Consider the following 25,401-nt stretch of genomic DNA (forward strand, 5'->3'; position numbering starts at 1 on the left):
TTGAGGCAGGGAGTAGATACCCCCACCCAAATCCTATCCCCTCTTCCAGCTATTGAAAATCTCTGGAGAATCCCCTAACCTTCCAAAACTCTCTTGGGGATCCTTGGTGGTAATAACAAAAATGGCCTCCCTTCTTTTGCAATTACCTTCCACTTGTGGCATAAGCACAAGGCTAACCAATTAGATATGCCATTACGTAGCTGATTTTGATTACGTCAATAAAACAGCCTAGTCTTTGTGAAATGAAAACCTATTTCGATCAATGGTGAATTAAATTAAAGAGTAAAAAAACCCAAATAGCCTGGTTGATGGTGTCTTATTCCAAGTAAAACATACTTCAAGGGGAAACAAAATGTACTATACAGTGTGTCTAGATTTTAGGTCTCCTATTTAAGCTCTGAAGAAGGAAACATGTATTCTACAGAACATTCCATGAAACTAGCTGGCTCTTTATTTGCATAGACATATCCTTACCTTTAATGGTGCTGTTTACAGCTGTTTAGCTGATACTTCAAATGTGTAAACAAAAAAAATCCCAAACCCTCAACTGTATTAGGCTTCAAAAACTAAAATATGAAAACAGTGCACAGAGCATTTAGCTAACCAAATAAAAGTGGTCCAAATCATTTTAAGGCTTACAATTTACGGAAATAACTTGGTATAGGGCAGCCTTTAAAACAAGTGGAGAGGAAGGTGCAACCATGTATGTCTAGAGGCTTGCCAAATAATGTCAAGTCCTGAATGCAAACTCTCAGCAATTAAATCCAAAGACATCTGTCTAGAATACTCAACCAGTGGCCAGAAATTTCACCCCCTTCTTTTGAAGATTTTGCACTCTAAAAGGATATGCCTTCCAAATTATTTCTTAGCAAAACTCCAATACACTTTTGTGTGTGTGTGTAAGTTAAGAACATTTCATATGTGGTCTAATAAAAACATGCAGCACATCTGCAGAGCCTACTGGTGTTCCTTCAGAGGAGAGTTCTGCTTTTTAGTCATCAAAATATAGCTGCTCCCTTACTGCAGTGTACTTTTGAAGTGGGCAAGTGTGTTCTGAAATGCTTACAAATATTCAAAAGCCATTCATAAAAATGATTTATGGGTAAAACTGAAGTAAAACCGAAACATACAATGCTTTAACAATGAAGTTGTTAAAATCAGGTCCAATGGTAAAACGTTACACAAACCACTTTAAAACAGCAGTTGTCACTCAGGCTGTGTGGAAGCCAAAATAAAGCTACTCCCAATACAACGGTACTTTTGTCCAAGTGAATCATGTCCCTTTTGAGCACAGTATCAAAGAGCCTACCAAAGCAGCTCTGTTGTACATATTATAGATTGTTTGTTCTCCTAATCCTTTGCCTCAAATAAGCTTCACTACTGGGAAGTATCTGTGAGGCGAGAAGTCAAATTCTGGCGGAACCTAGAAGAAAAAGCATTGAAAGATACTTTAAAGCATGTCCAAATGACTCCTTAATTAAGCATTTTGGATTCCAAGAGTGAGAAAACCCTGAAGATGAACAGCAAAAAGGTGAGACAAAGCCCTCTTTACCATCTCTTCCAGACACAAACCATACAGAACTTAAGCAAAAATTAGATACACTGCCAAGTGCACTATATTGGACCAGGGATGGATGGGCCAGTCTTTATCCATTTCATGTGCCTTTTGAATACATCCTGAGTGTGTGCAGACTTTTTCTGATTTTTTTGGGGGGGGGGTTAGGGTTTGCCTTGGGGGTCTTCCAAGTACTTGCTATACAAGGGATGACTTTATTTTTTCCCATTTCATAGGCGCAAACTGCCTGGAGTGACTAAAGCGCAGCTCCTGCCACACATTTTGAAACGGGTCAAAACTGGCTCTGGGAATAACAGCTTATGATAAACCCACTGAGCTGTCCATAGCTGTCAACTTTTCCCTTTTCTTGTGAAGAATCCTATTCAGAATAAGGGAATTTCCCTTTTTTAAAAAAGGGAAACGTTGACAGCTATGGAGCCGGCGTACAGCTTCCGGGTCATGTCGCTGGCATGACTAAGCCGCTTCTGGCGAACCAGAGCAGCGCACGGAAACGGCGTTTACTTTCCCGCCGGAGCGGTACCTATTTATCTGCTTGCACTTTGACATGCTTTCGAACTGCTAGGTTGGCAGGAGCTGGGACTCAGCAATGGGAGCTCACCCCGTCACGGGGATTCGAACCGCCAACCTTCTGATTGGCAAGTCCTAGGCTCTGGTTTAACCTATAGCGTCACCCCAAAAACTGGTGGGTTGGTGTTATGTACGAATCAGGACATGGAGTTCAATGGGGCTAATTCTCAAGTATGTTGGTAAAGGGCTACAGCCCAACCAAGACTTTTAAGGTACAGTGGTACCTCGGGTTAAGTACTTAATTCGTTCCAGAGGTCTGTACTTAACCTGAAACTGTTCTTAACCTGAAGCACCACTTTAGCTAATGGGGCCTCCTGCTGCTGCCGCGCCGCCGGAGCAAGATTTCTCTTCTCATCCTGAAGCAAAGTTCTTAACCTGAAGCACTATTTCTGGGTTAGCGGAGTCTGTAACCTGAAGCGTATGTAACCCGAGGTACCACTGTATTACAACATAGCACAATGTCCTTTAGAATAAATGTATTAAATATTATACTATTAAGTAGTTACAGCAACATGCCCCACCAATATAGTTTGTTATCTGCCATTTTAACTGAAACTATGCACCAATTATTGAGTGTGCCATTAAAAATATACTATTTAATCATGGCCCACTAGCATGTGACATATTTGCAATACATCTACCCCTTCTGATAGTCCAATGCTATGTTTCAAAAGCAGTGATATTAATTTAGCAACAATCTGCTTACTTTAGAATCCTTTTTGTGACCTCCTGCCAGCAGCTTCATGACCACAATATTGGGCTTAGCAACTTTAAGAATTCTGTTGACCTAAACAGAAATATTCCAAGTTTGATATAGTTCACAGGCAGAAAAAAAAAGAACTGAATTCACAATAAAATGGTAATTGCAGTGTTTACTGTATTCGTTTTTTGTATTTAAAAAGGAGCAAAACTTTACGCGCCAACACTCTGCTTTCAAGGTACCGTATTTTTTGCTCTATAAGACGCACCAGACCATAAGACGCACCCAGTTTTTGGAGGAGGAAACAAGGAAAACAAGAAAAAAAATATTCTGAATCCCAGAAGCCAGTGGGATCGCAGCACAGCCAAGCCAGAAGCCAGGACTGTAACTGAAGCAATGTTAAATGCTCACCGTTTAAAAAACGCCCGAATCAAGTGCCAACAATTTATACAGGCAATTCTTAGTAATATGTTAGAAAGGATCTCACCTCATGGTCTGGGTTAGGGATATTTTCCAGGATCATTTTAGCTTGCTGAAAGTGTTTGCTAGCAGCCATGTAGAGATCAGAGGACTGAGGTGGAGGACTGTATTTGTTTAGGTCAGACATTTCCTAAATATCAGAAAAATAAGCATCCTTTAAGAACAGCCAAAATCTCCCAGAAAGATCCTTCTTTTGAATGAGGCTACGCTTTAGAGGCACAGAGGTGACAGCAGAATGAAGCAAAATAGTATCTACACATTTACTCCCTAGTTCTTCCTTGTATAATTTTGTAATTGGATAAAAGGCGATCTATTAAATAATTTAAAAAGATTTAATGCTTTGCAACTAATGAACACTTGGGAAATGGCTTTTTATTTCGTGTGCTTTGGTTTTAACTATGGCATTCTCCCCAACGTAGGCAGGCAAATAAAGAAGGAACCTTGGGATGTGCCCTGCTTACTGAACAGAGTGTTGCCTGCCTCCATTACAATGGAGGGAAACCCATCAAACTGGTAAAGATCCAAGAAGAAGGGAAAATAAACCATATAATATACACACGTCCTGTAATGTTCTTGTGGCTCACCTTGAACTGCAAATAGTGTACGGGTGGTGGCGTGATGACACTGTTGAAAGGGGCAAACCTGTGCTCGTACCGAACTTGCTCACTATCGAGCTCAAACTTCGGCTTTCTCACTTTGCCATCCATATCAAAAGCAATCATAGTCTTCAGGAGAAACAGGGAAGAGAAACACACAGAATGAGAAATCTGCTTATTGCAATGTACAGTGGTACCTCGGGTTAAGAACTTAATTTGTTCTGGAGGTCAGTTCTTGACCTGAAACTGTTCTCAACCTGAAGCACCACTTTAGCTAATGGGGCCTCCTGCTGCCGCCGCGCCGCCGCCGCATTTCTGTTCTTATCCTGAAGCAAAGTTCTTAACCCGAGGGTAATATTTCTGGATTAGCGGAGTCTGTAACCTGAAGCATATGTAACCCGAGGTACCACTGTATCAGCAACAGAAGCACTGGTGCACATACAGAGACAAGTGACTCCAGAAAGATGCCAGAGGAAAAATAAATGTAGCTGCAACACAATGAAACATGACACATATGGTTTCCACTCATTGGTCTCTTGAAAGGGGTGTTACAACTGAAAAGTATTTCCTAATCTGCCAAACTGATTCCAGTAGCCTCACACCTTAGCGACAAATTTGGCAGTATTAAGGAGAGAAACTTCTGATACAACTTGTACGGAACAAATCTGTGTGTGCTAGTTCTGCTTTGTCATAACAAAACAAAAAGAATGCCAACATTTCCTTAGGTACTATCTGGCATATAAAATGCATCCCATCTTAATTGAGGACAAGCACAGTTTCTTTGGATCATAATCTTTGTTTTTAACACCACAATATGCTGACTATAGTTCTATCCACACACTAACTCATTTGGAAAAGTGTCACGGAATGCAGACATAACACTGCTCATTCTTAAACTATAGGATCACATGCTCTCTCCCTCCCAGCACCAGAAATTCCCCTGCCAAGCCCAACCCATAACTAGCTTTTGAGCTGAAAGAATGATATTAACTAGTCTGGGATCCAATTCAGCCAACAACTGAAATTGTTTCATAGTTAAGCTATGTTTGCACTGTTCCTACACATAGCATTACTTAGGAAAACATGCAGTCATTTAGGAGTGTTCAAGTACAGTTTTCTTGCCTTAATTCTGAAAAGTATCCAAATTTCATTTTTTTTTTTTTAAAAGTTATATTTACAATCACAATCCACAATACATCACTCACCTTATACATTCCAGCACACATGTTTTGATAGGCTTGGCTCATGGTGATCTCTCTGCTCAGAGGACGAGCTGCAAATGTCATATACAGAAATATTTTACCATGTAATGTTGAGTTCACCAGAATTTTAAAATGCAGGATGTAAACAACTACGGCAGTTTTTGCAAGTGACAGACCTACTACCCTGCAAAACCCAAAATTAACTACAAGATTCATGTAGCCGTAACAAAAATCATGCTTTGACTGCTCAGGGGCAGAAGAACTGTTGCTGTATAAAGAACTAAAATAGGATGATAAATAGATGAATTAGGAGTTTTATTACCCAACAATAAAAGTGAAGTGCCAATGTTCAGCCAATTAGTAAGGTTTCAATCACTGGGGATGTCAGGTGATTAACAGATGGACTACCCCACGCACTTGCCAAATCTGACCTGGGGGTTGGGTAGTAGGGAAAATAGGATCTGGCCTACTGGCGAGATCTAGTTCCGTAATCCCTAGACTACAGAGAATAAAACACTTTATTCAGTGGTTACCAATTTTGGAAAGTAACTATAAATAGTTATATTCAATTTCATCATTCAGTTTCATTATTCAGTCACATGTAACAAGTCTTATGAATCTACATTTTAAAATGGCCAACAACAAACATTAGACTCATTCTATATGAAGATAGGTGAAATACCTATTGAACAACCATCACCTTATTTAGATGGCTGAACACAGGAAAAACATCAATTTCAAGTATTCTAACAGAAACATAAGATGTGATAAAAACCAGCTTGCAAGGTATTTGAAAAGGAGCTATACCTTTTTTCTTTTTCTTGGTTTTTTTATTACTCCGGCCTTTCTGCTGCTCTTCCATTATTCTTTCTTCTGCCATTTGAGAGCTATCAGCACGACTGAGAGTTGACATTAGCCATGCATAGAGAAACTCAGAGAGATACCTACAGCAGAAAACAGTACTAAATTTAGGCGAATCTTGGTTACGTTTCTGGGATGGCCAAGACCACATTCTTGAGTAGCTGAAGAGCACCACTATAAATGCTTTAAATACAAAAACAGGTTTTCAGTATAAGCAACACACCAGGCCTCGGCAATATGGTGACAGATTGTTGAAAACTAGTTTTGAGTCCACATTGTGATAAACCAGTTCAAAATATTTGCCCTGACAATAAACTGCTTGAAGCCAGAGAATGCGCTTGTCTGTTAACCGGTCCAGTTCTCCTCTGCCTCCTGCAGGGGGCAGCAAACCACAAAGCAGGATCTTTCCTCTAGCTATCACACTACTAGCGCAACTGAGGCACAGAAAGGCTTCCATGCCTCAGCTGAGCAGTTTAAAAATGTCCCTCTGGCTTGCACACAAGTTGGAGAGGTATTGGGGCTTGGCTGGGCGATGTATCTTGGCTGCTTCTTCCTACTGTAAGGCGGGGAGGAAGAAGCTGATGAGATGCATTTCAGACATTGTGATACATCAGCCTACTGTTGTATTTACCTGACGATATATCACAATGTTGAAAACCAGATATTGCCCAGCCCTACAACAAACATCCTTGCAATCTATAGTAAATTCTTGCAAATCTTGTGCAGTATAAATAGCAGTTCAAAGAATGCACTTACGCTGCACTGCCTATTCTGCTACAGAATGCATTGTATTTTATTGACAACAATATCTCCTCCCTGCTCCCAAGTACCGTATTTTTTGCTCTATAGGACGCACTTTTCCCCCTCCAAAAATTAAGGGGAAATGTGTGTGCGTCCTATGGAGTGAATGCAGGCTGCTTGGCTTCAGCGATAGCAACGCGAAGCCTCCGAAGCACAGAGGGAGCGCTCCGTCCGCTTCACGTTGCTTTCACTGAAGCCTGGAGAGCGAGAGGCATTGGTGTGCACCGACCCCTCTCACTCTCCAGGCTTCATGGATAGCCGCCTGAAGCCTTCGGAGCACAGCGCTGCATTCTGAAGGCTTCAGGTTCCTTTCGCTGAAGCCAGGTGTGTCTTGCTCTCCCGGCTTCAGCAAAAGGAACCCGAAGCCTGAGGAGCACAGTGGGAACTTGCGCTGCACTCGGAAGGCTTCAGGGATGGCCGTGCGCAGCCCCTCTGGCAGGGAGAGGCTGCACGCGGCTATGGCTTCTTTAGCCCCGCGCAGCCTCTCCCTGCCGTAGGGGTTGCGTATGGCTAAGGCACAAGCCAAGACAGCGAGCGGGATGGATCCCGCTTGCTGTCTTCGCTTGTGCCATAGCTGTGCGCAACCCCTCTGGCAGGGAAAGGTTGCGCACAGCTAAAAAGGAAGTCAAAATAGTGAGCGGGATCCATCCCGCTCGCTGTCTTGGCTTGTGCCATAGCCATGCGCAACCCCTCCGGCAGGGAGAGGTTGCGCGCAGCCTGTACGCTGCTCTTTGGGGCTGGGGGGGGGGAATAAGAGTTTTTTTCTTGATTTCCCCCTCTAAAAACTAGGTGCGCCCTATGATCCGGTGTGCCTTATAGAGCGAAAAATACGGTAATTTGTTCCTCTTACCAATATATGTAGTAGTATTCGTGCATACTGTAGAGTTCCAGTTCAAACCCACTCAGAAGATACTGTATCATGATGCGAAGGTTATGGTAAAGGACCCAGGTGCCCAAGCAGGCCAAGTGTTGCCTTTGGGGTTCTTGTTTCAGCAGCATACTGTGAAGCGCTGCGTCCACTTTTTCTGCCTAACAAGTTGAAAGAAGTGGCGTTAAGTATCACGTCTGTAAATTGCCAAACAATATTGACAAGGGTCATGATTTATGCCTGCAGTCACATTCCAGATCCAGAGCTGGAAGCTAGATGACAAGAATGTCATATACTTGAAACAGCAAAATTGAAGAAGTGTTCAAAGGAGTAGTAAGTCATGCTCAAAATATTCTAATTTGTATTAAATTAAGCACTCTGTTTCCCAGAGGATGTCACACCCCAGAAATTTGCTTCTTAGGCACATTAATTTTTGTGTGTAACCTAGACATTTCTTAACCACTATAATCAACATTTCCCCACTGTGGAATGCTTTTCCTTTCACTAATCCCAGTGCATATTCTCTACTTTAATGCACCTGTGTACTTTGTTATGCCACATCATATTAAGGAGATAAAGCACTCATCAATAAAACATAGTATGGCCATGTGTAAAGAAAAAAATATTTCCCCCCAAAGTTAAAGGTAAATATTCCTGGACAATGAAATTTGGATTAAATTTAAGTGCTTTTTGAAACAGCAAGGAAAGTACAAGAAAGCAAGCCTGCAAATGGGGTCTTGGAGGCACGAGGAAGGAATAGCAGCAGCAGATAGGCTTGGCCATTAGAAACTCTGTCCAAAGTTCTAATGCTGACTCCACAGCTTACACATTTGACCGTTACAAGAGCTGTTGTGGGGGAAGGATAGAAAACACAAAGCACTGTTCATGATCTTATGCTCTGTACAGTATTGTGTCTCCCTTTGAATTACCTCATCTTGCAAAGTAGCAAATTCCTCAAGAATGTGGCCAAGTTTATCTCTCTGACGAGCCCTGTTGTGCCCATGAATCTGAATCAAACTACAGAATGGCTGGAAAAAAAGAAAGTCTGGTGAATTTTTAGTCTTGTATACTTCATTTTCACACCCTAGACTTTATTTGCATTACACATAAGGCTGTTCCTTAAGTTAACTAGAGGTAGCCTGACACTTTGTTGTGCCCATCAGTGCCCAACTTGGCCCTTTTGAAACACCAACAAAGGAAACCTGGCCGAGTTCTTGGCTCAATTGCAGTGCTGACTTAAGGCAGTCAGGGTGCTATTTATCTGAGTCTATGTGCTGGTTGGACAACACAGAGCCAAACACATCCTGCATAATGCTAAAACAAACAGGTGTAGAAAGATGCCACTCATTTCAAAGACGATGCTTTAGATGCAACTGGACACACTCGGTACAACTTCTGCACGTGTCTTAGCAAAGAAATCACAGGGATAAAAAGTAGGATTTGGCAGAAACTTTTTCTTTTTCTCTGACAGGTCCATGATTAGCTGTTGGGAGGTTCACCAAAGACAGTATGAGATGAGGGGATCAGTGATTCAGAGTCTGAGCCAGTTGTAAGCTTTGTGATAGATACTGCTACTAGCGACATCTTGATTAAGGTGGGTGCCAGTTTCTTATCCCCCGCTGCCTGATATTTAACTTCACTGATTCAGTAGAATGATGCAGTAACAAAATAAAAGCTTGCTACCAGTGCCTTATTATGGTAAAAGCTGGAGGCTCAACGTTTGTGTTAGGATTGCTCTTCAGCATGCAGATTATGGAAACCTCTGCTTAGATTTCTCCAAGCCTTTTAAAACGTTAACATTCTATCCATCATCGAACAAGGACAAAGCTTGCTTCTAAAGGTTGATCTCACCCCAATAGCTCTTTCTTCTAATCCTCCATGGGGCAGGAATAGCAAGGGTCCCAGTGCCCTTAGCAGGCATTAAGGGACGGTCTGCAAAGAGGGAGAAGGAGCCTTCAGAAGGATGAGGAGTCAGTCCTCTTTCTTTTCTATTTATTGGGGGTGAAGGAAGAGTAGGCGATAATGTTCTGAACATTTCCTAAGTATTTTAAGGTCTCCATCACAGAGATCTCTGCACCCATAAGAGTTCTGCTTCATAGATACTATCTTTTCCCATAGAACCTTGCAATTTGGGGGGGTGGGGTGGAGTGCTAAAGCCTAATCAGGTGCCTGAGGACCCAATGAGATGCTGCTTGCAGGGGAAGCATCGACTGAGGTAGGTCTGTTTTACACAAAAACAAGTTGAGGTGACTTAGAATGCCCATCCAAACTATCGCTGTACTTTATCTTTTGCTGCCTCAACTGCTTCATCCCAGCTTGCAAAGTGTAAGTAACTTCAATTCCTACAGGCAGATAAACTGAAGGAACTCGAGGAAGAGGAGAGTAATCTGTGCTTGGGGCAGGCGACACTTGCTACGCAATCACAGCTACAGTAAAATCCAGAATTTCTCCATTTACTTCTGCCATGGGGACAAAAAACAAACTTACTGAAACCAAAACTTCAGGCTGGGCTTCCTCCTTTCCCAAGGAGTTATATTATAAATCATGGTCCTCACGGAGACGTTTTTCTCCCTCTGTCATAATATCAAGCCCCAGTGTCACAGAAGGGATTCAGGAATGACCAGGGAAGTACAGTTGCATCTTGGCTTACGTTACCCTCGGATAATGTAAACTTCGGGTTGCAAAAGCGGCAAACCTGGAAGCGTTTCGCCGCGCGTGCATGCGCAGAAGCGGTCCCTCCGGTTGTGGAAACCTCGGGATCTGACCGGAGCTCCAGATGGATCCCATCCGCACTGTACCACTGTACTTCTTTACACAGCGCATAGGCTATGGGATTCCCTATGACAAGATGCAGCAACGGCTACCAACTTGGAAGGCTTAAAAAGGGGACTAGACAATGCATGGCACTTAAGGCCATCAAAGGCTACTGGTCATGGTAGTCATGCACTACCTCTCAGAGCAGAAACAGCCTGCACCCAAATGCCAATGGCTGGGGAATGCAAGCGAGAGTGTAGTCCTGCCCTCCTGTTTGTGGGCTCCTCATAGGCATCTAGTTGGCCATTGTAGGAACAGAATGATGGACTAGATGAACATTTGGTCCAACAGTCCTCTTTTTACATGAAAATATACCATCTTTTATACTTAATGTGCATAAGTGTTTAAATATTCTGTAATGCCATCAATACTCACTCGAACACAGTGCGTGACAAAGGAGTCAATGTAGTCCTTAGCCTGGTGGTTATTATATAGACAACATCTAAGAGAGAAGGGACAAAATTGTTCTAAGTGAAAATCCTGCAGTGTTGTAAAATCAAGGGCTTGGCTTATCATCCTGAATATGGCTGTGCCATATTGATCTCAGAACTGTTTCTAAGGGGATGTGTAAACCAAAAGCATTGAAAACTAGTGAGAGATTGTGTTCATTAGGGACTCCGTTCTTATGAAGTAGCTGATAGTATAAAAAGCTGCATGATCCTGAATGGGAAAATAGATAAACTTATATTAGGTTCTAAGTGTTCCTTGCAGATTTACATCTAACATTTTTGTGTTCCTCTTTAAAAGTTTGGCGTCACATGGGAACAACTGCAGTCATGCTGGACTGCCTGATGAGGAAGATAAATATCACCTCCTTTTGGCCTACTTACAGACATTCAAGGAGAGGCAAATGATTGGCCATTATTCACGTACAGAGTTACAATGCAGTAGAAGGTAGCATCTAAGTCACATTCTGGTATCACAGCCTGCAAAGAATTGCCTTGTATAGGTCCCAAAGCATGAACAATTTTCATTTAACTGAATCTAGTCAGATGCAGTGTGATTTTGTTAAATAATGAGACATGAGGTAAACATGCATATAATATCAAAACTCGATTTTGTTACTCACTTAGGTGAAAGTACTGGAGGACTGACAAAAGATCGCAGGGCATCTTTCACCATATCTTGCATGAGATGAGTACCAAATACCTTTTTGTTATCCACAAGAAAAGTAGTCTGCAACAAACAATACATTTGTTACTTCACACAGTGACTTGACACACCTAAAATGTATTTTCTGTACACGTCATTTTCTACTTGCCTGTAACAATGATCTTGAAAGAACGCAAGGTGATTGTTCACTAAATTCACAGAAAAAATCCTAATTTATAAACAGAATGAGGAAAATTATGATTAGCATAACACAATGATTTACACCACAAAGAAATAAAATTCAGCTTTGCAGTGAACACATGAGTCCATTAGACAGGACTCTCCACAATAACCTCCTAAATGCCAATAATTCGATTTGTTTGTCTACTCCTTGACCACTTTGCTGATGCAGATACCATTAAAATGTTGAAAGGGAGAGGGTATTGGTTCTCTAAGACATAGAGGGAGTTGGGTGAGTTTTACTATCTCCATTTGGTATGGAGAAATTTTTGGCAGATAGAATGAGAAGAAAAATAAAAACTTCCCTGAGTTCTGCATTAACTGTAGGGTTGTAGCCAGCAGTGGCATGAAGTGGAAGCACTTCTGCCTGTGCAAGACTGGACACCCAGTTTGTTGGAGGAACTGGACATGGAGGAAGGGCTTAATTTCCTTTATGAGCACAAATCACCCCACATAAAAGATAAGCCAACAGGTCCAAGGTCAGCCAAGCCAGTTGCTGTGACAATGGCCCAGTGCCGGCCTCAGCTCATTGTATCTGGGGTCTTGTGCTGTCTGCGTTGGAGTCTATCCTAGTGTGTCAGGGTCAACCATGAGAAGTGAGGTGAAGTCAGTGTTACATCTTGAATTGCTGGAGCAACATAAATACTTTGAACTTGTATATATCTGTATCTGCAAATACCTGAAGGAGCATCTCCACCCCCATTTTTCAGCCCGGACACTGAGATCCAGCGCCAAGGGCCTTCTGGCGGTTCCCTTATTGTGAGAAGTGAGGTTACAGGGAACCAGACAGAGGGCCTTCTCGGTAGTGGCGCCCGCCCTGTGGAACGCCCTCCCACCAGATGTCAAGGAAATAAGCAGCTATCCTATTTTTAAAAGACATCTGAAGGCAGCCCTGTTTAAGGAAATTTTTAATATTTAATGCTGTATTGTTTTTTACACTTGACTGGGAGCTGCCCAGGGTGGCTGGGGAGACTCAGCTAGATGGGCGGGGTATAAATAATAAAATTATTATTATTATTACTACTACTACTACTAGCTGTATGAATATACAGTGGACGCTTGGGTTGCGAACGTGATCCGTGCGGGGTGCACGTTTACAACCCGCAGCGTTCACAACCCGCAACGGCGCGTCTGCGCACGCATTGGTTGCAATTCGGCGCTTCTGTGCAAACCGCAATTTAATACTTCTGTGCATGCGCGACCGCCAAAACCTGGAAGTAACCTGTTCCGGTACTTCTGGGTTTCGGCGGTCCGTAACCTGAAAAAACGCAACCTGAAGCGTCTGTAACCCGAGGTATGACTGTATCAGTGTTCAGAACTATATTACTGAAGCCTTATCTTCTGCAGCTGTAAACTATTTTGGACCTTAAGCAACTTCTGTATGATTACTGGCACTGAGGGCAACTTCCATTGCATGGGCATCTCACCTCAGATTCCCAACATCGTTGTCACAGATCCTTTCTACATACTGCAGCCACACTCCCTGCACCCCTTGAAAAGCTCCTGCTGAGGGTTATGGGGGGGATTTGTATAACAAATATAACGAGGTGGACTGCCATGGGTGGTGGTGGGGAAATCAGCAAAAACTTGTCTTCTGTGAGAAGAAATGCTTATGTCTGCCTTCACCCCCGTTTTCACACCCTAGTTTCTCTCCCTAGTTTTCATCAAAGTTTTATAGTCTAAGTTTCTTCTACATTTATTCCGCATGTGAAACAACAAGAAGTAAAATCAAAGAAAAAGTATGCAGATATTTGTGCACAAGTGCCGGGAGCTATTCAAGTAACATTCTCTTATGTCCCTATGAACAAAAAGCTAACAGTGTTGATACTTACCAGTATGCAGTGCAAATTAGTTAAATTGACAACTTCACAGACAGTTTTTATTCGGTCTATAAGTTTTGAAAAATAGTTGACCATTTCTTCCCTTTTAATAATTTTTGCATATCGAGGAAAAGTTGGAGGAAGCAATCTCTGATTAACAAGGGGTTCAAAACCCATCATAATAGGATGATCTATTAAAAAAAAGAAAGACAAATGTCCAATTACTATTCTTAATCCCAACTAAGTGCTGTATCATACACTAGCTACTTCAGCCAGGGGGAAAAATTAGGGTGTGTGGGGGGGAAACAAGGCATTCAAAATATTAAGCAATTTCTTCTTGTCAATTAAGCAATTTAAAATGACTATTAGAAAAACAATATGCTCAAGGTAATTTAGTTTTGTTAGTGGCATTGTAATTGATATTATGTATTATGATTATTTGTACTGTTGTATTTAGACAGATTCTTCTTTTTTTTTTGCAAACTGCTTTGAGCAGTAGTGTACCTGCAAAAAACCGAATATATCAATAAGTGACTATGATTTATGACTGTGCATTTTTCTTCTCAGGAGGGAAACCATTTTATGCGTATTAATGTATACTTTACTTTGTGCAGATGACGCTGTCTCAGAGCTACATGCAACGTGACTGGATTTTGGCCATGAGTTTTTAAGAGGGCCATAGCCCACTATGACTCATCAGTCGGGTGTTCTGAGAAACAACCTTGTACTGATTCACACGTATCAAATCACAGCTAGAGAATTGTTATCAATGAGAGCCAGCTGATTGCTTTTTCACAGCACCTATGCAAATCTCTGACTGTATCATGGGAAGTCTATGCCATCAAGCATGGTATAGCACCATTCAATAACATCCAGACGGCAAATGGGGTAAAAGATTGCTGCCAACTTGGCCTATACCCACAAAAGCTCTGCCACACCCCACCTGTGCGCAGAGGGCAAGCATCTGGGGGGTGGGGCAGTTTAAAACCTGGTTCAGTTTGTACTGCAAATCAGTGGTGCCTGAAAAGCCCTTTTCAAATTGCTGAGCAAAATAGTGCTTTGAAAGGAGCTTCTGAAGAAAAGCAATATAGATCACCTGTCATCCTAGCGCCAACAGATGATTGATTGGGGGGCAGCTCTGGCCCACTTGGCCCACAAGAGATAACAATCTGACCCACTGGGCTAAAAAGCTTCTACAACCTTGCACTAGAATAACCTCCCTAATGACATGTGAACTAGCTCCTTCTCCTTCTTGAAATAGCTCCAATACCCATTCATTTAGAGTGGGTTTTGGAGATTTACAAGATGGGAAGCTGCCTGAATAATTCTTAATCCACAGAATTTTGCAACCTTTTACATTCTGTGGACAAGAGTTCTGAATCTGTGAACAAGACTGCATCAGCTGAACAACCACATATTATGAAGGATGTTCAGTAAAAAAATCTCTGATTGAATAACTAGAAGGTAAAGTAATAGATCAAGACAAAAGATCAACCTAGATGAGAGTAGCAACAGGTCACCGAGTGGTTTTATACCTCAACAGAGAACAAAGGCAGAGAACACTTCTGAAGATAATTGCTTACCTCCTTTGGTTGTGTCATTCTGAGCCTGAATGCCATGGTGTAATGAATTGTGGATAGCAGAAAGCAAGTCAGCTGCCTGAGTCATCAACTTCTGAGCTTCTGCAACTGCACTAGTCTTAAAAAAACAATTTAAAAATCTCTGTGAATGACACTAGGCAATAAAATAACACCAGTATTTCAAGAGCAACAGATAAATGTCTACCATATGGTCTAGTAACAAAGCAATAAAATTATGCAACAAAAATGTTATATATGTTAGATAATTGTAAAAGTTTATCTCTAAAGCTATGCTTCTGTTTTATACATGCTGCAATTGATAGTAATCCTAAAGGCTTCATTAGTGTGGCATAAAACAGCTACTGGTACAGATGAAGGGCACATCTTGTCCATCATCCTGCCCCTTGCATGCTCATAAGCAGGACATGAAGACAGCAGCCTCCTGTCCAGCACGACCATTCTTTGGCCTCAGCATCTTTATTCAGCCATAGGGGGCCACTGAAAAGTGAGGCTTCACATACCTATCTGCCTTTAACACTTGAAGCAGCAATACTCTGTAGCAATCATACCTCTTTTTTGGTAAAAGCTATTAATACAGTCAGTAATACTCGGGTGAACTTCACTCTGCTGAATACTGCAAAGCACTGTTGATGCTATAGGGGAGAAAAATAAATCCCAAAATTAATGATTTCCAAATTTCCAGAAAAATAACATTTAGACGAAATGCTAGAAGCACATTTACTCCTCATATATACAAAAGTTGTTTTCCAATAACCATTGTTTTGCTGGGACTTTACTACTGATAAGATTAAATTATTGCATTTTATGTGATTAATGTATGTTTAGATACTAGATAATTTGGTGCGCAATTCAAGCCCAGTAAAAAAACAAAACAAAAATAAACACCCATGTGATTGGTCTTTTTGCATAATTCCTTGTAGTTTCTTGAGAAATATTTTATTTTAGAGCATATTCTAGGTCACTAGAAGTTGCTCAAGTAACCTTTTTACAATCTGTAATAGTATGCAACCATCCTTACTTCAAGTTCTACTTCTGGATCTCTCTCTTCCCCTTGTCGACTTCGAGTGCTCTACAACAACACACATTAGAAACAATTTAATTAGATATTAAGTGAAGTACAAATTTCACTTTTCAGATTCTGCTGATTCTATCTATACACACTGCTTAGAAATTTTTGGATTAAGTAGTTTATAAAGTCTTCCATTAAAAATCCCTCCCTAGTAATCTGTTTAGATGAGAGCACTCTATGTCCTCATTCACTAAGACAAGTCATAAGATAAAGATTGGTTCAGACAACACAATAAGCAAAACAATGGCTTAGATCAGCAAAACAACCATGAAGGAGCGAAGCCACCATGATCTCCTTCTCAGGTGCTCGAACTTGGCCTATATTTATAAATACTGCCTGGTGACAGAACCTAAGACACGTTTTGTTATGACAGAATTTATGAAGAGCCACCAGATTGTTACATCATATTGCAGATCTACTAAGAGTCAGCAACTACAGCTTGAAGTTTGTGATTCTGTGTTTTATATTAGCTGCATTTGATTGTACTCTTTACCACTTTGGGGCTATATTTAGATTGCATTAACTGTGCTACAAATTTCTATATAAAATAAAAAATTTGGGGGGGGGGGATAAAAGAAATGTACCTTAACTCGCCGTTGCATGTCATCCTCAACATCCTTCAACATACCTGGAAAAAAGTAATTCAGTTTAGAAGCATAAATGCCACTTGGCAGACTCCTTTGTGTATCTAAGTGAATATTTCCATACTACATGCAACAGTCATTCTAACAAAATCAGGGAGGGGGTACCTGTGTCCCTCCAGATGGCCAGACCCAACAACCCAACAACATTTGGAAGGCCATAGGTTCCTTAGCCCTTAAAATCTTAAAATTCACAACCCTAAATCTATTATTTTGATTTGCCTTCACTAATTTAATGACAGTATTCTTATTCTGAAGGCACTGTATTTCAAATAATCCAAACCAAGATCGGACATAATGGCAAGCTTGGCTTTGATAAGACATTTGGAGGACCATCTCAATACAGCTAATTTCTTGACCGTACAATCTGTGCATAATGACTGAGCATTAGTACTTGTGTCAAAGTTCAATGGAGCTCAATGGAACTGGATCCTAGGTAACTGTGCATAGGACTAGAATCTTATCCTTTAAAACCTATGAAGCACAACTTTCTTCCCAGAAAAAGGACCAAATTGTTTCAGCTCTTACCTGTAACGCGAAGATCTGTCACACTATTCGCCATTTTAAATCCATACGTCATAGACTGAAAATCTTCCTAAACACACAAAAGAAAAATTAAGTGCTACAATCAAAGTGTATCTACCAACAACAGCTTCCTTCATAACTTTATGCACAAAGCACTGAAAATCTGGCTCTAGCTTTAGGTGGAAGCTATGCCTACAGATAATTTCAGTAGACTGCTCTTAAAAAATGCAAGATGTGTAAAATGCAATATAAAATGTTAAATCATCATTCCATCAAAGTACTGGGGAACAAAGATAACTATTCTAGGCTGTATATAATTTCCTGGAATAATAATATAGCTGATGTATAGGCAGTCTAGTGTCCTTCCAGATGTTATGGACTACAGACTCCAGCACGGCTAATGGTCAGGGATGCTGGGGCTTGTAGTCCATAACATCTGGAAGGTATCATGTTGCCTATCCTTGACATAGTGTTACAAAACACCGCTGCCCATGAAGCTGTTTAACAAATCAGTTTCCCACGCAATTTTTAATGATAATTTCATTGTTTATTCTTTTTGTAAGCCATGATGAGATTTAAAAAAAACAATCGAAAGGTATGTAATTTTTTATGAAATAAAGAATTATTAAATAAAGAACCAGTTATGAGTTTAAAACCAGAAACTACAATTGGAAGACAGCAGCAAACTAAAAAAAGTTATACAAGGCAAGTTGTATTTACTAATAATGGGTAGGAGAAATCATCAGCTGAACAATGACTTACCTCTTCAAATACTGCAGCTTTGTTTACTTTTTCTCTAGCAATATCACAGATTTTGAGGATCCCCAGAGCAAATGCCTTCATGGCAGGATCTTCTATAAAGTCTGGATTATGAATATAAAGGCAAGTGAATACTGTCTGTGCCAAAGAATGGCCTTCCAACCATGTAATCTGAAAAAGAAATCAGGCTTACAGAATGAAAAGGGCAGGAGACCAATTTTGTTACTCAATTCATATTTTTTTCACTAAAGAGTAACTGAATATTTAACTTCAATTCCACGATCCAAAAGAGGTGGGAAAATGTTGCTTTGAATATTGCCTACTCCATTCTACAGACCGCATGAAAAAACAAAGATGCTCTGATTTACGTCATTAATGTGTTTTACATCCATTATACTTCAGTGAATATTGGGCACCAAATAGGTTCTATAAAGTAGTAAGGCTCATGGACACAATCTGGAATCCTAGGCAAAGTCATAGAAGGTAGGGAGTAGAAACTTCATGACAAATGAACTTTGAGTGGCAACATAAGAGATGCCACCAGCAAATGGCATTAATTCTTAAGGACTTCAGGCCCACTGACCTTCCAACTTGCTCTACCACATTTTCACCAGGTATAAAACTCCACAATAAGCTGGGCCTTAAAGCAGAAACTCCGTCAGAGCCGCTATCAGAAAACCGCAGTCCAAAGGAAGTCAGGTACAGTGACCTTCCACTTGCTCTTTCACATATGCTCGAGGTATAAAACAGCACACTAAGCTTGGCCCAACAATGGACACACTACCATGTCCTACAGGAAAGCATCTAGACATCAGTCAGGATCTGTGCAGGGGATGTTTATTCAGGACTAGTGCAGCTGCAAGATTGTCACTACTCTTATCAGGGCACTTGTATGTAGGAGGCTGTGGCATGGCAGACAGACCAGGGCCAAATAGCTCAGATCTCCAAACACAGCCTTATTCACTACAAGAGCACCAGTAAGGGTTGCAATCTACCTGGCCTTGGAATTCATCTTCCCCTCCATAGGATGCACTAGCATAGTGGGCGATGCATGGCTGGATTTTACCCAATGTTAGTTTACATTTATAAATTTATTTCTGCAAAGGAAACAAAATCTGGGAGGATGAAATGTAATACTGTACATTTTTCATTTTGTCAGAAGTTTGATTATCCAAACTGAGCCATGTTTTAAAAATTATTTGTCTGGAGGAAATATACCATAGCTCTAATCTGGACCCTAATTCAAAGTGCACTCCTATACATGTTTACTCAGAAGTAATCCCATCCACATTAATAGAATTCTAGTAGTTGTGTTTAGAACTGCAACTCCAGAAACTCCATAGAGTTAAAATTGATAAGCTGTTCTAACTAGTAACTTGACTGGGAACTTCTATCAAAACACTCCTGGAGTACTCTTACTCATACTAATCAGACATAAAAACATAATATTCTTACCAAGCAGCAAAAACAAGTGTCCATGATCCCTATCAACTCAGGTAATGATAAATCTTTAATTTTAATGGTACCATCCTAAAAAAGAGAGAGTGCGCGCATGAATTTCCATCATTGGCAAATTAAATTTCATCAGCCTACCAAAAAAAGCACCTGTATGGGGGCAGGGAGGCGAAAGTGATGTGCATAAATGGAAGTGAGACTCTAGAAGCAGTGTGCAGCTTTCTGTTGAGTTTGTAGTGCTGTGTGATGGAACAAGAGTCATGTATCGAACACCATACAGTCCTCTCTGCCTTCTCCCTTAGAACCTCTCCTCCATGCATAGTTTTATTGTAATGGCTGTATGTTTTAATACATCATCAAAACACACACACACAGAGTGAGTTGATGTTTAATTGTTTTTTAATTATTGCTTCCCATCCCCTATGTTTTTCACTGTATCTATTTTAGTACTAAGCTGCCTTTAGACCCTGTTGAAGAAAAAGGCGGATATAATAATAGTGGAACAGAGCTGTTCTACACTCATGTAGATCTGAAATTACACACTGCTTTAAATTTGAAGTTTAGCATATTAGAGTTCATTAAATGATGATAATCATTTTCATGAATCACCAAGCAGCTGACAAAAACACAAAGTGTGCCAACCTTGATAGCTTGTTCAAAGTTAAGAACTTTTCGATTAACTTGGTTTCCAATCATACCAGCATCCATCTTGGGATCCATCATTTCAATAGCAGACATTGCTTCAAAAAGACCAAAACTAAGGAGAGCAACACAAACAGAAAAGAAAACCTAAGCTGGAACTAATGAATTCATATATAAGGCAAAAGTTGTTTCAAAGCAGAACTGCCAAATACTGTGAAATAAAATCAAAGAGTTTATGCAATGTATTCATATCATGCAACTGGTGAGTAGTCACCTTAAATTAAGTGAATAGTAAGATGCCCTGGTAAGATGCAGAACGTATATATGAAGTCTTCAAAAACATTTTAAAGGAAGGAATTGGGAGATTCAGCACACTGAGAAGCAAACTACCAGCTAAATGCAGAATTAATGAAGCAGTAAGATTATTCATTACTATGGATATACCTTAGCAGTTCAATCCTATTCATGACTACACAAAAGTAAGTCTCACCGTGACACTGGCAAGTGTGCTTCCCTGATACAGGGATTAGGAATTTGTTGCCCAACAGATGTTGTTGGACTCCAGCTCCCAACAACCCCAAAAGTACAGCAAATTGTCAGAGATGATGGAAACTGTAGCCCAGCAATATCTGGAGGGCCACAGAGGTTTCTTATCACTGATGTAAAGGAATTAGCATTCTCAGGGAGGAGATTTCATCTGTGTCCACAGATGTCAGAGTTTACATTGAAATCAAATCTGCTAATGGACTTAGGCATTCCATGCATGCATAAAATACATATATGATGGACTGTAATTACTGTGAATGTCATATCCACAGTGAAAAAAATAGAGTGAACAAATGTAACAAATATAGAGCATGAGTTTAATTGTTTTCCATAATCTGAATGATTACAATCTTCATCTACTTTTACAAAGCTTTTACAAATATATGTTATGTGCCCAAAGTTTCAAAGCTTTAAGAAACTGAGGACTTAACTAAGCAGCAGAATTAACAATTATGAAAGAGGCCAGTTAAAACAGTTCCAGAGATTAATATTCTACCTATAGTTATTTTTGACTAAGCATGTTTGTGGCTGAGGCATAAGAATCTGGTTTATCTAGGAACTGTATACCCCAGTCCTAAACAGCTTTTTTGCCTGAGCAGGTTATTAGCTGCAAGTATGACTATACAGTATTTATATATAATTAAGTCCTCCTGAGCTCAACAAGTTAGTGTGCATAATGCTGAAGCTCTGGGTTGCTTTAAACAGTTTTCAGATTGATAGCACAAAACAATGTTAATTAATGTTCTTTAAATAGCTAACAGATTTGTCAAGAGCACATGCTTAAGCGTAAGCAGCACAAAAATCAGTAGATGACACTTCTATGTGTTTGTTTCAGATTAAGATGCGAGAAAAAACATGAGAACTTGTTTTTAATGGTTCACTCACAGTTTGTCGTGAAGCAACTCGCCCAACTTCAATTCTACAAGGAAATTAAAAAAGAACAACTCAAAAACTTTACATAACTACTCACAAAAACTATTATATATAATAAAAGAGAAAGAAAAACTGGATTGGTTTTGACATAATGCTCAGCTACAGTTTAGTATTAAAACATCAAGCTTAACTTTCCCCAACCTTGGCTCATACATTCTCCATACTTTGTGAGCAACATGAGGCTTACATTTATATACTGCCCTTTACCAAAGCTTGTTGCATAATCTGAACTTACATGGTTGATCTTCATATGGTTAGTGGAAACAAACCAAGTTCAAAGCATGAGTTTCAATCCTGGCTTATTTTCACTAACCATAGTTTAGGATTTGGAAGACATACTATACTGCAGTTAATCTAAAAGAAAAGTAGAATCTTCTGATTGTCTCCTTAAACTGAGCTGCAGAACTTAGAGAAATAAGTAGAAAGATGAAGAGAAATAAGCAGAAATCAGTATTTCGAAAATAACTTTAAAATCCAGGGTTTTAGAGAATCATAACAAAATACACTGAGCAATTCATTGAAATTAGGGCTCAGGTCCAGCACATACACATCTAGTGTCAACATTGCCCTTCCCAGAAAAAGAGGAAGGTAAGCCATTCATGCCTCTATCATAAGAATAACCAAGAAGAAAGTACAGTATAGTATTTTTGAAAGAGGGTTGCATGAAACAGAATCTGGCATGGCTGATTTTTTTAAAATCTCTGGGCCAGTGGACCCCATTTTAACCTCTGGACCTGTGCTGCACAAGAAAAAAGGGAAATCCTGATTTCTCCACTATCCATTAGTGTGTGTGTGTGTGTGTGCGCGCGCACGCGCACACACACACACACACACACAAACAAATCTTGGCAGCCCCCAAGAGGGCTTCAACCCCCTAATCTCAGCAAGTGGCAAAAAGCAGCTGCTGCCACTAATTAAAGTGGATTGTTGGCACATAAGGTGGGAGAGTGATGGAGGAAATGGGAAGGACTTTTCAAACTGGTCCAAGTCAAGTCCACAACTCTCCACTAAGTTTCCGCCTGGCATGTCTCCCCATCAACGGAGAGGGAGGCAGGCAGCAGGAGTAGCAGCAGAGTTCATGTGACACAGACTCCACCTTTTTTTTGTATTACAACGACAATATCTTTCAGTTACAGAGACTGTATCATATCTGCCCTCTAGACGTTTTGAGGGCATAGCATCGACTTGTGCAGAGAAAAACCTTGTGTGTGTGTGTGTGTGTGTGTGTGTGTGTTAGTTTACCTCTACAGCAGTCCTCAAAGTCTTGGGTGATATCTATCCAGCTCGTGTTACTCTTTTCCATCTTCTCAGGTATATTGAGCTCCCATCCCGAATCATCATCTTCTACTGAAGCCTTCATAACCATGATCTTAACCTGCAAAGATTTCTTCGGGGGTGGGAGGGGGGAAAGAGAGCATTCAAACCTGGTCCTTTGGAACCGCGGAGAGGAGTGGAAGGGCTTTATTTGAAAAGGGGCCTAACTTGTGCTCATTTGTCCTGTCACTGCGGTTTTCAAGGAGGACTATCATGGGGGGGCGGGAGAGAGAGCCAGTTTTAAAACCTGGCCGTGACGTGTTAATTGCTGACCCCCCCCCCCCGACCAAGGAGGCTGGAGGAGAGACGCCTCAGCCGCCTCAGTCCTGAGGCGGGGCCTCCTCCCACCTGCTCCGCCGGAATGAGGCTCGCCGGCCCCGAAACGGCCACTTCCCTGCCCCGCCTCGGAGCGTAACGGCTGAAAAGGGAAAGCGGGAGGGGGGGGGAAGCGGTCGACCTTCTCCCCTCCCCCCCCCTCCGTGGCTGCCTCACCTGAGCCGCTCGCCTCGCGCAGCGCAGCCGAAGGAACCCGCTTTCCCCTCCCACTCTCAGGCGCGGACCAGAGAGAGAACGCCGGCCCGCCTTGCTGCGCGTGCGCAGGACCGAAACATTCCCCTCCCTCATCATGCGCGCGCACCTGCCTCCCCCCCTCCCTTCCCCGCAACGGATGCAGATGTCGCGCCCGTAACTTCCTTTCGCCATAGAGATAAGAAAGCAGAAACTCTTCCCAGAGACTGGGAGCGGACTTCTGGGTCGCTTCCTTCGGATTCGGGGGGGGGGCGACAGGGGCAGCCGCTCCTGGGAAAGCGGTTGGAGGAAAGCGGGGCTGCGCGTGTCGTGCGAAGGGGCTCGGGGGTCCCGACTGAAGGCAATGCAGGGCGGGCTCCCCTCAGGGATCGCCCCGGGCTTGTTCCTGGCGCTCTGGCAGGTGAGTGTCGTGCGCGAGAATGGCGTCTGGCTCCCGAGGCGGGGAGGCTTTTGGGGGGGGGAGTCTCAGGGGCGACCTTAATGGAGGGCGGGCCAGGGCGATGGATCAAGTGCGGTCCTGTGGCTGCAGTGCAGGAAGCTGAGAAAGGTTGGGTGTGAGGTAAAACCCGGTGGCAGAGATACCCCGCTCCTCCTAACTGTGCAGCCGAGGCTCCAGCTCTCTCGTTTTTTAAAAAAATTATATATTTATTAAGTTTCCCATTTTATAATATTAAATGCATCCTTATGAAACTCTTTCGTTATTTGCTCATACGAGCTAAGACTTCCCTCCATTCTGCCTTATAATTCCAGATTCAGGTAGGTAGCCCGTGTTGGTCTGACGCAGTAGAGAGAGAGAGAGATAAAATGTCCAGTATATATATATATAGTCCAGTAGCACCTTAGAGACCAACTAAGTTTGTTCTTGGTATGAGCTTTTGTGTGCATGCACATTTCTTCAGTGTGCATGAAGTGTGCATGCATACGAAAGCTCATACCAAGAACAAACTTATTTGGTCTCTTAAGGTGCTACTGGACATTTTTTTTAAAAAATATATTCATAATTCCAATTTTACGTCATAGCATTTGTACCTTTTCCAGTTTACATTTCCCTCCTTCATTTTATCACATATTTTAAATAAATGTAAAACGGTAATAAACATTATTACAAGTCTTCTTACAGCAACCCTGCTAGTGTTGTTAATTGTTTACAATTGTCCTTCCTTCAAATGTTGTACAAATTCACTCCAATCTATTTGGAAAGCTTGATCACAATGGTTTCAGATTTTCCCGGTCAGCCTCGCCAGTCATCTTCATCTGCCATTCTTCGATTGTTGGTATTTCTTGTTCCTTCCATTTTTGGGCTAATAGAGTTCTTGCAGTCCATTTCCGTCGGTTTTGATATCGCTTCAGAAACTCTAATATCCTTAAGAGCATAGAAATAAACTTCATTGTAATTTATCAGGCCATCCAGCATGGTATTGTCAATACCACCATGGGCCCCAGACTACAACTCCCATCCTCTCTGACCGTTTGACTGAATTAATCTTTTATTTGCATCAGGCATCGGCCATAGCAATAAAACGATACGATATACAAAGAATAGAAATAAAGGGTCACTTATATAAAATACATTTTAGGGTTTTGAATCAATAGTCAAATAGTGGATCTTATTCTGATTGCCCCAGCTAAAAACCTTGCAGCCTTTACTGTCACCTGCTCATCTTGGTCTGCCAAGAGAAAGGACACTGTGGTAGTGGTTGGGCGTCCCGGAATGGACAATAAAATGGGTGAAAACCTCATTCCTCAAGTCTTTATAAAGAGTGCAAGTCAC

At 41.3% G+C, this 25,401-nt stretch overlaps 2 protein-coding genes across 6 annotated transcripts in view; one reads left to right on the top strand and one right to left on the bottom strand.

Annotated features, from left to right (window-relative positions):
* Positions 1 to 1,082: 1,082 nt before the first annotated feature.
* Positions 1,083 to 23,700, bottom strand: NAA35 (N-alpha-acetyltransferase 35, NatC auxiliary subunit). 4 transcript variants are annotated; one of them, XM_080972623.1, is made up of 23 exons: positions 23,595 to 23,700; positions 23,031 to 23,163; positions 21,741 to 21,774; positions 20,310 to 20,424; positions 19,668 to 19,742; positions 18,216 to 18,383; positions 17,457 to 17,523; positions 16,872 to 16,915; positions 16,237 to 16,287; positions 15,767 to 15,850; positions 15,201 to 15,315; positions 13,630 to 13,808; positions 11,727 to 11,786; positions 11,535 to 11,641; positions 10,841 to 10,907; positions 8,581 to 8,679; positions 7,634 to 7,812; positions 5,929 to 6,065; positions 5,125 to 5,192; positions 3,908 to 4,048; positions 3,331 to 3,453; positions 2,850 to 2,930; positions 1,083 to 1,423 (listed from the first exon to the last, which is right to left on the bottom strand). In XM_080972623.1, the coding sequence occupies exons 2-23, from the start codon at positions 23,152 to 23,154 to the stop codon at positions 1,364 to 1,366; spliced, it is 2,178 nt and encodes a 725-aa protein (XP_080828749.1). In that variant the 5' UTR covers positions 23,155 to 23,163; positions 23,595 to 23,700; the 3' UTR covers positions 1,083 to 1,363. The 4 variants fall into 4 exon arrangements, with proteins under 4 accessions (XP_080828749.1, XP_080828750.1, XP_080828751.1 ...); XM_080972624.1 differs by having other exon boundaries at positions 23,031 to 23,175; positions 23,595 to 23,697; XM_080972625.1 differs by lacking the exon at positions 23,595 to 23,700 and adding an exon at positions 23,451 to 23,541 and having other exon boundaries at positions 23,031 to 23,175.
* A 189-nt stretch (positions 23,701 to 23,889) lies between these two features.
* AGTPBP1 (ATP/GTP binding carboxypeptidase 1) overlaps positions 23,890 to 25,401 on the top strand; it is a 60,094-nt gene continuing 58,582 nt past the window's right edge. For both annotated transcript variants that reach the window (XM_080972301.1, XM_080972302.1), the window contains exon 1: positions 23,890 to 24,030. The gene's annotated coding sequence lies outside the window, so the exon portion shown is untranslated. The remainder of the gene's footprint in view (positions 24,031 to 25,401) is intronic.

The sequence above is a fragment of the Podarcis pityusensis genome (assembly GCF_964106645.2).
Source record: "Podarcis pityusensis genome assembly, chromosome: 11".
NCBI classification, from domain to species: Eukaryota; Metazoa; Chordata; class Lepidosauria; order Squamata; family Lacertidae; genus Podarcis; species Podarcis pityusensis.

Excerpts from the sequence above, each read along its gene's own strand:
- NAA35 (XM_080972623.1), bottom strand. The coding sequence starts at position 23,154 with ATGGTTATGAAGGCTTCAGTAGAAGATGATGATTCGGGATGGGAGCTC. Across the intron at positions 18,384-19,667 it reads ACACTTGTTTTTGCTGCTTG|ATTACATGGTTGGAAGGCCA; the intron begins GTAAGAATATTA and ends TTTCTTTTTCAG. Across the intron at positions 7,813-8,580 it reads TTGCTACTTTGCAAGATGAG|GCAGAAAAAGTGGACGCAGC; the intron begins GTAATTCAAAGG and ends TCAACTTGTTAG.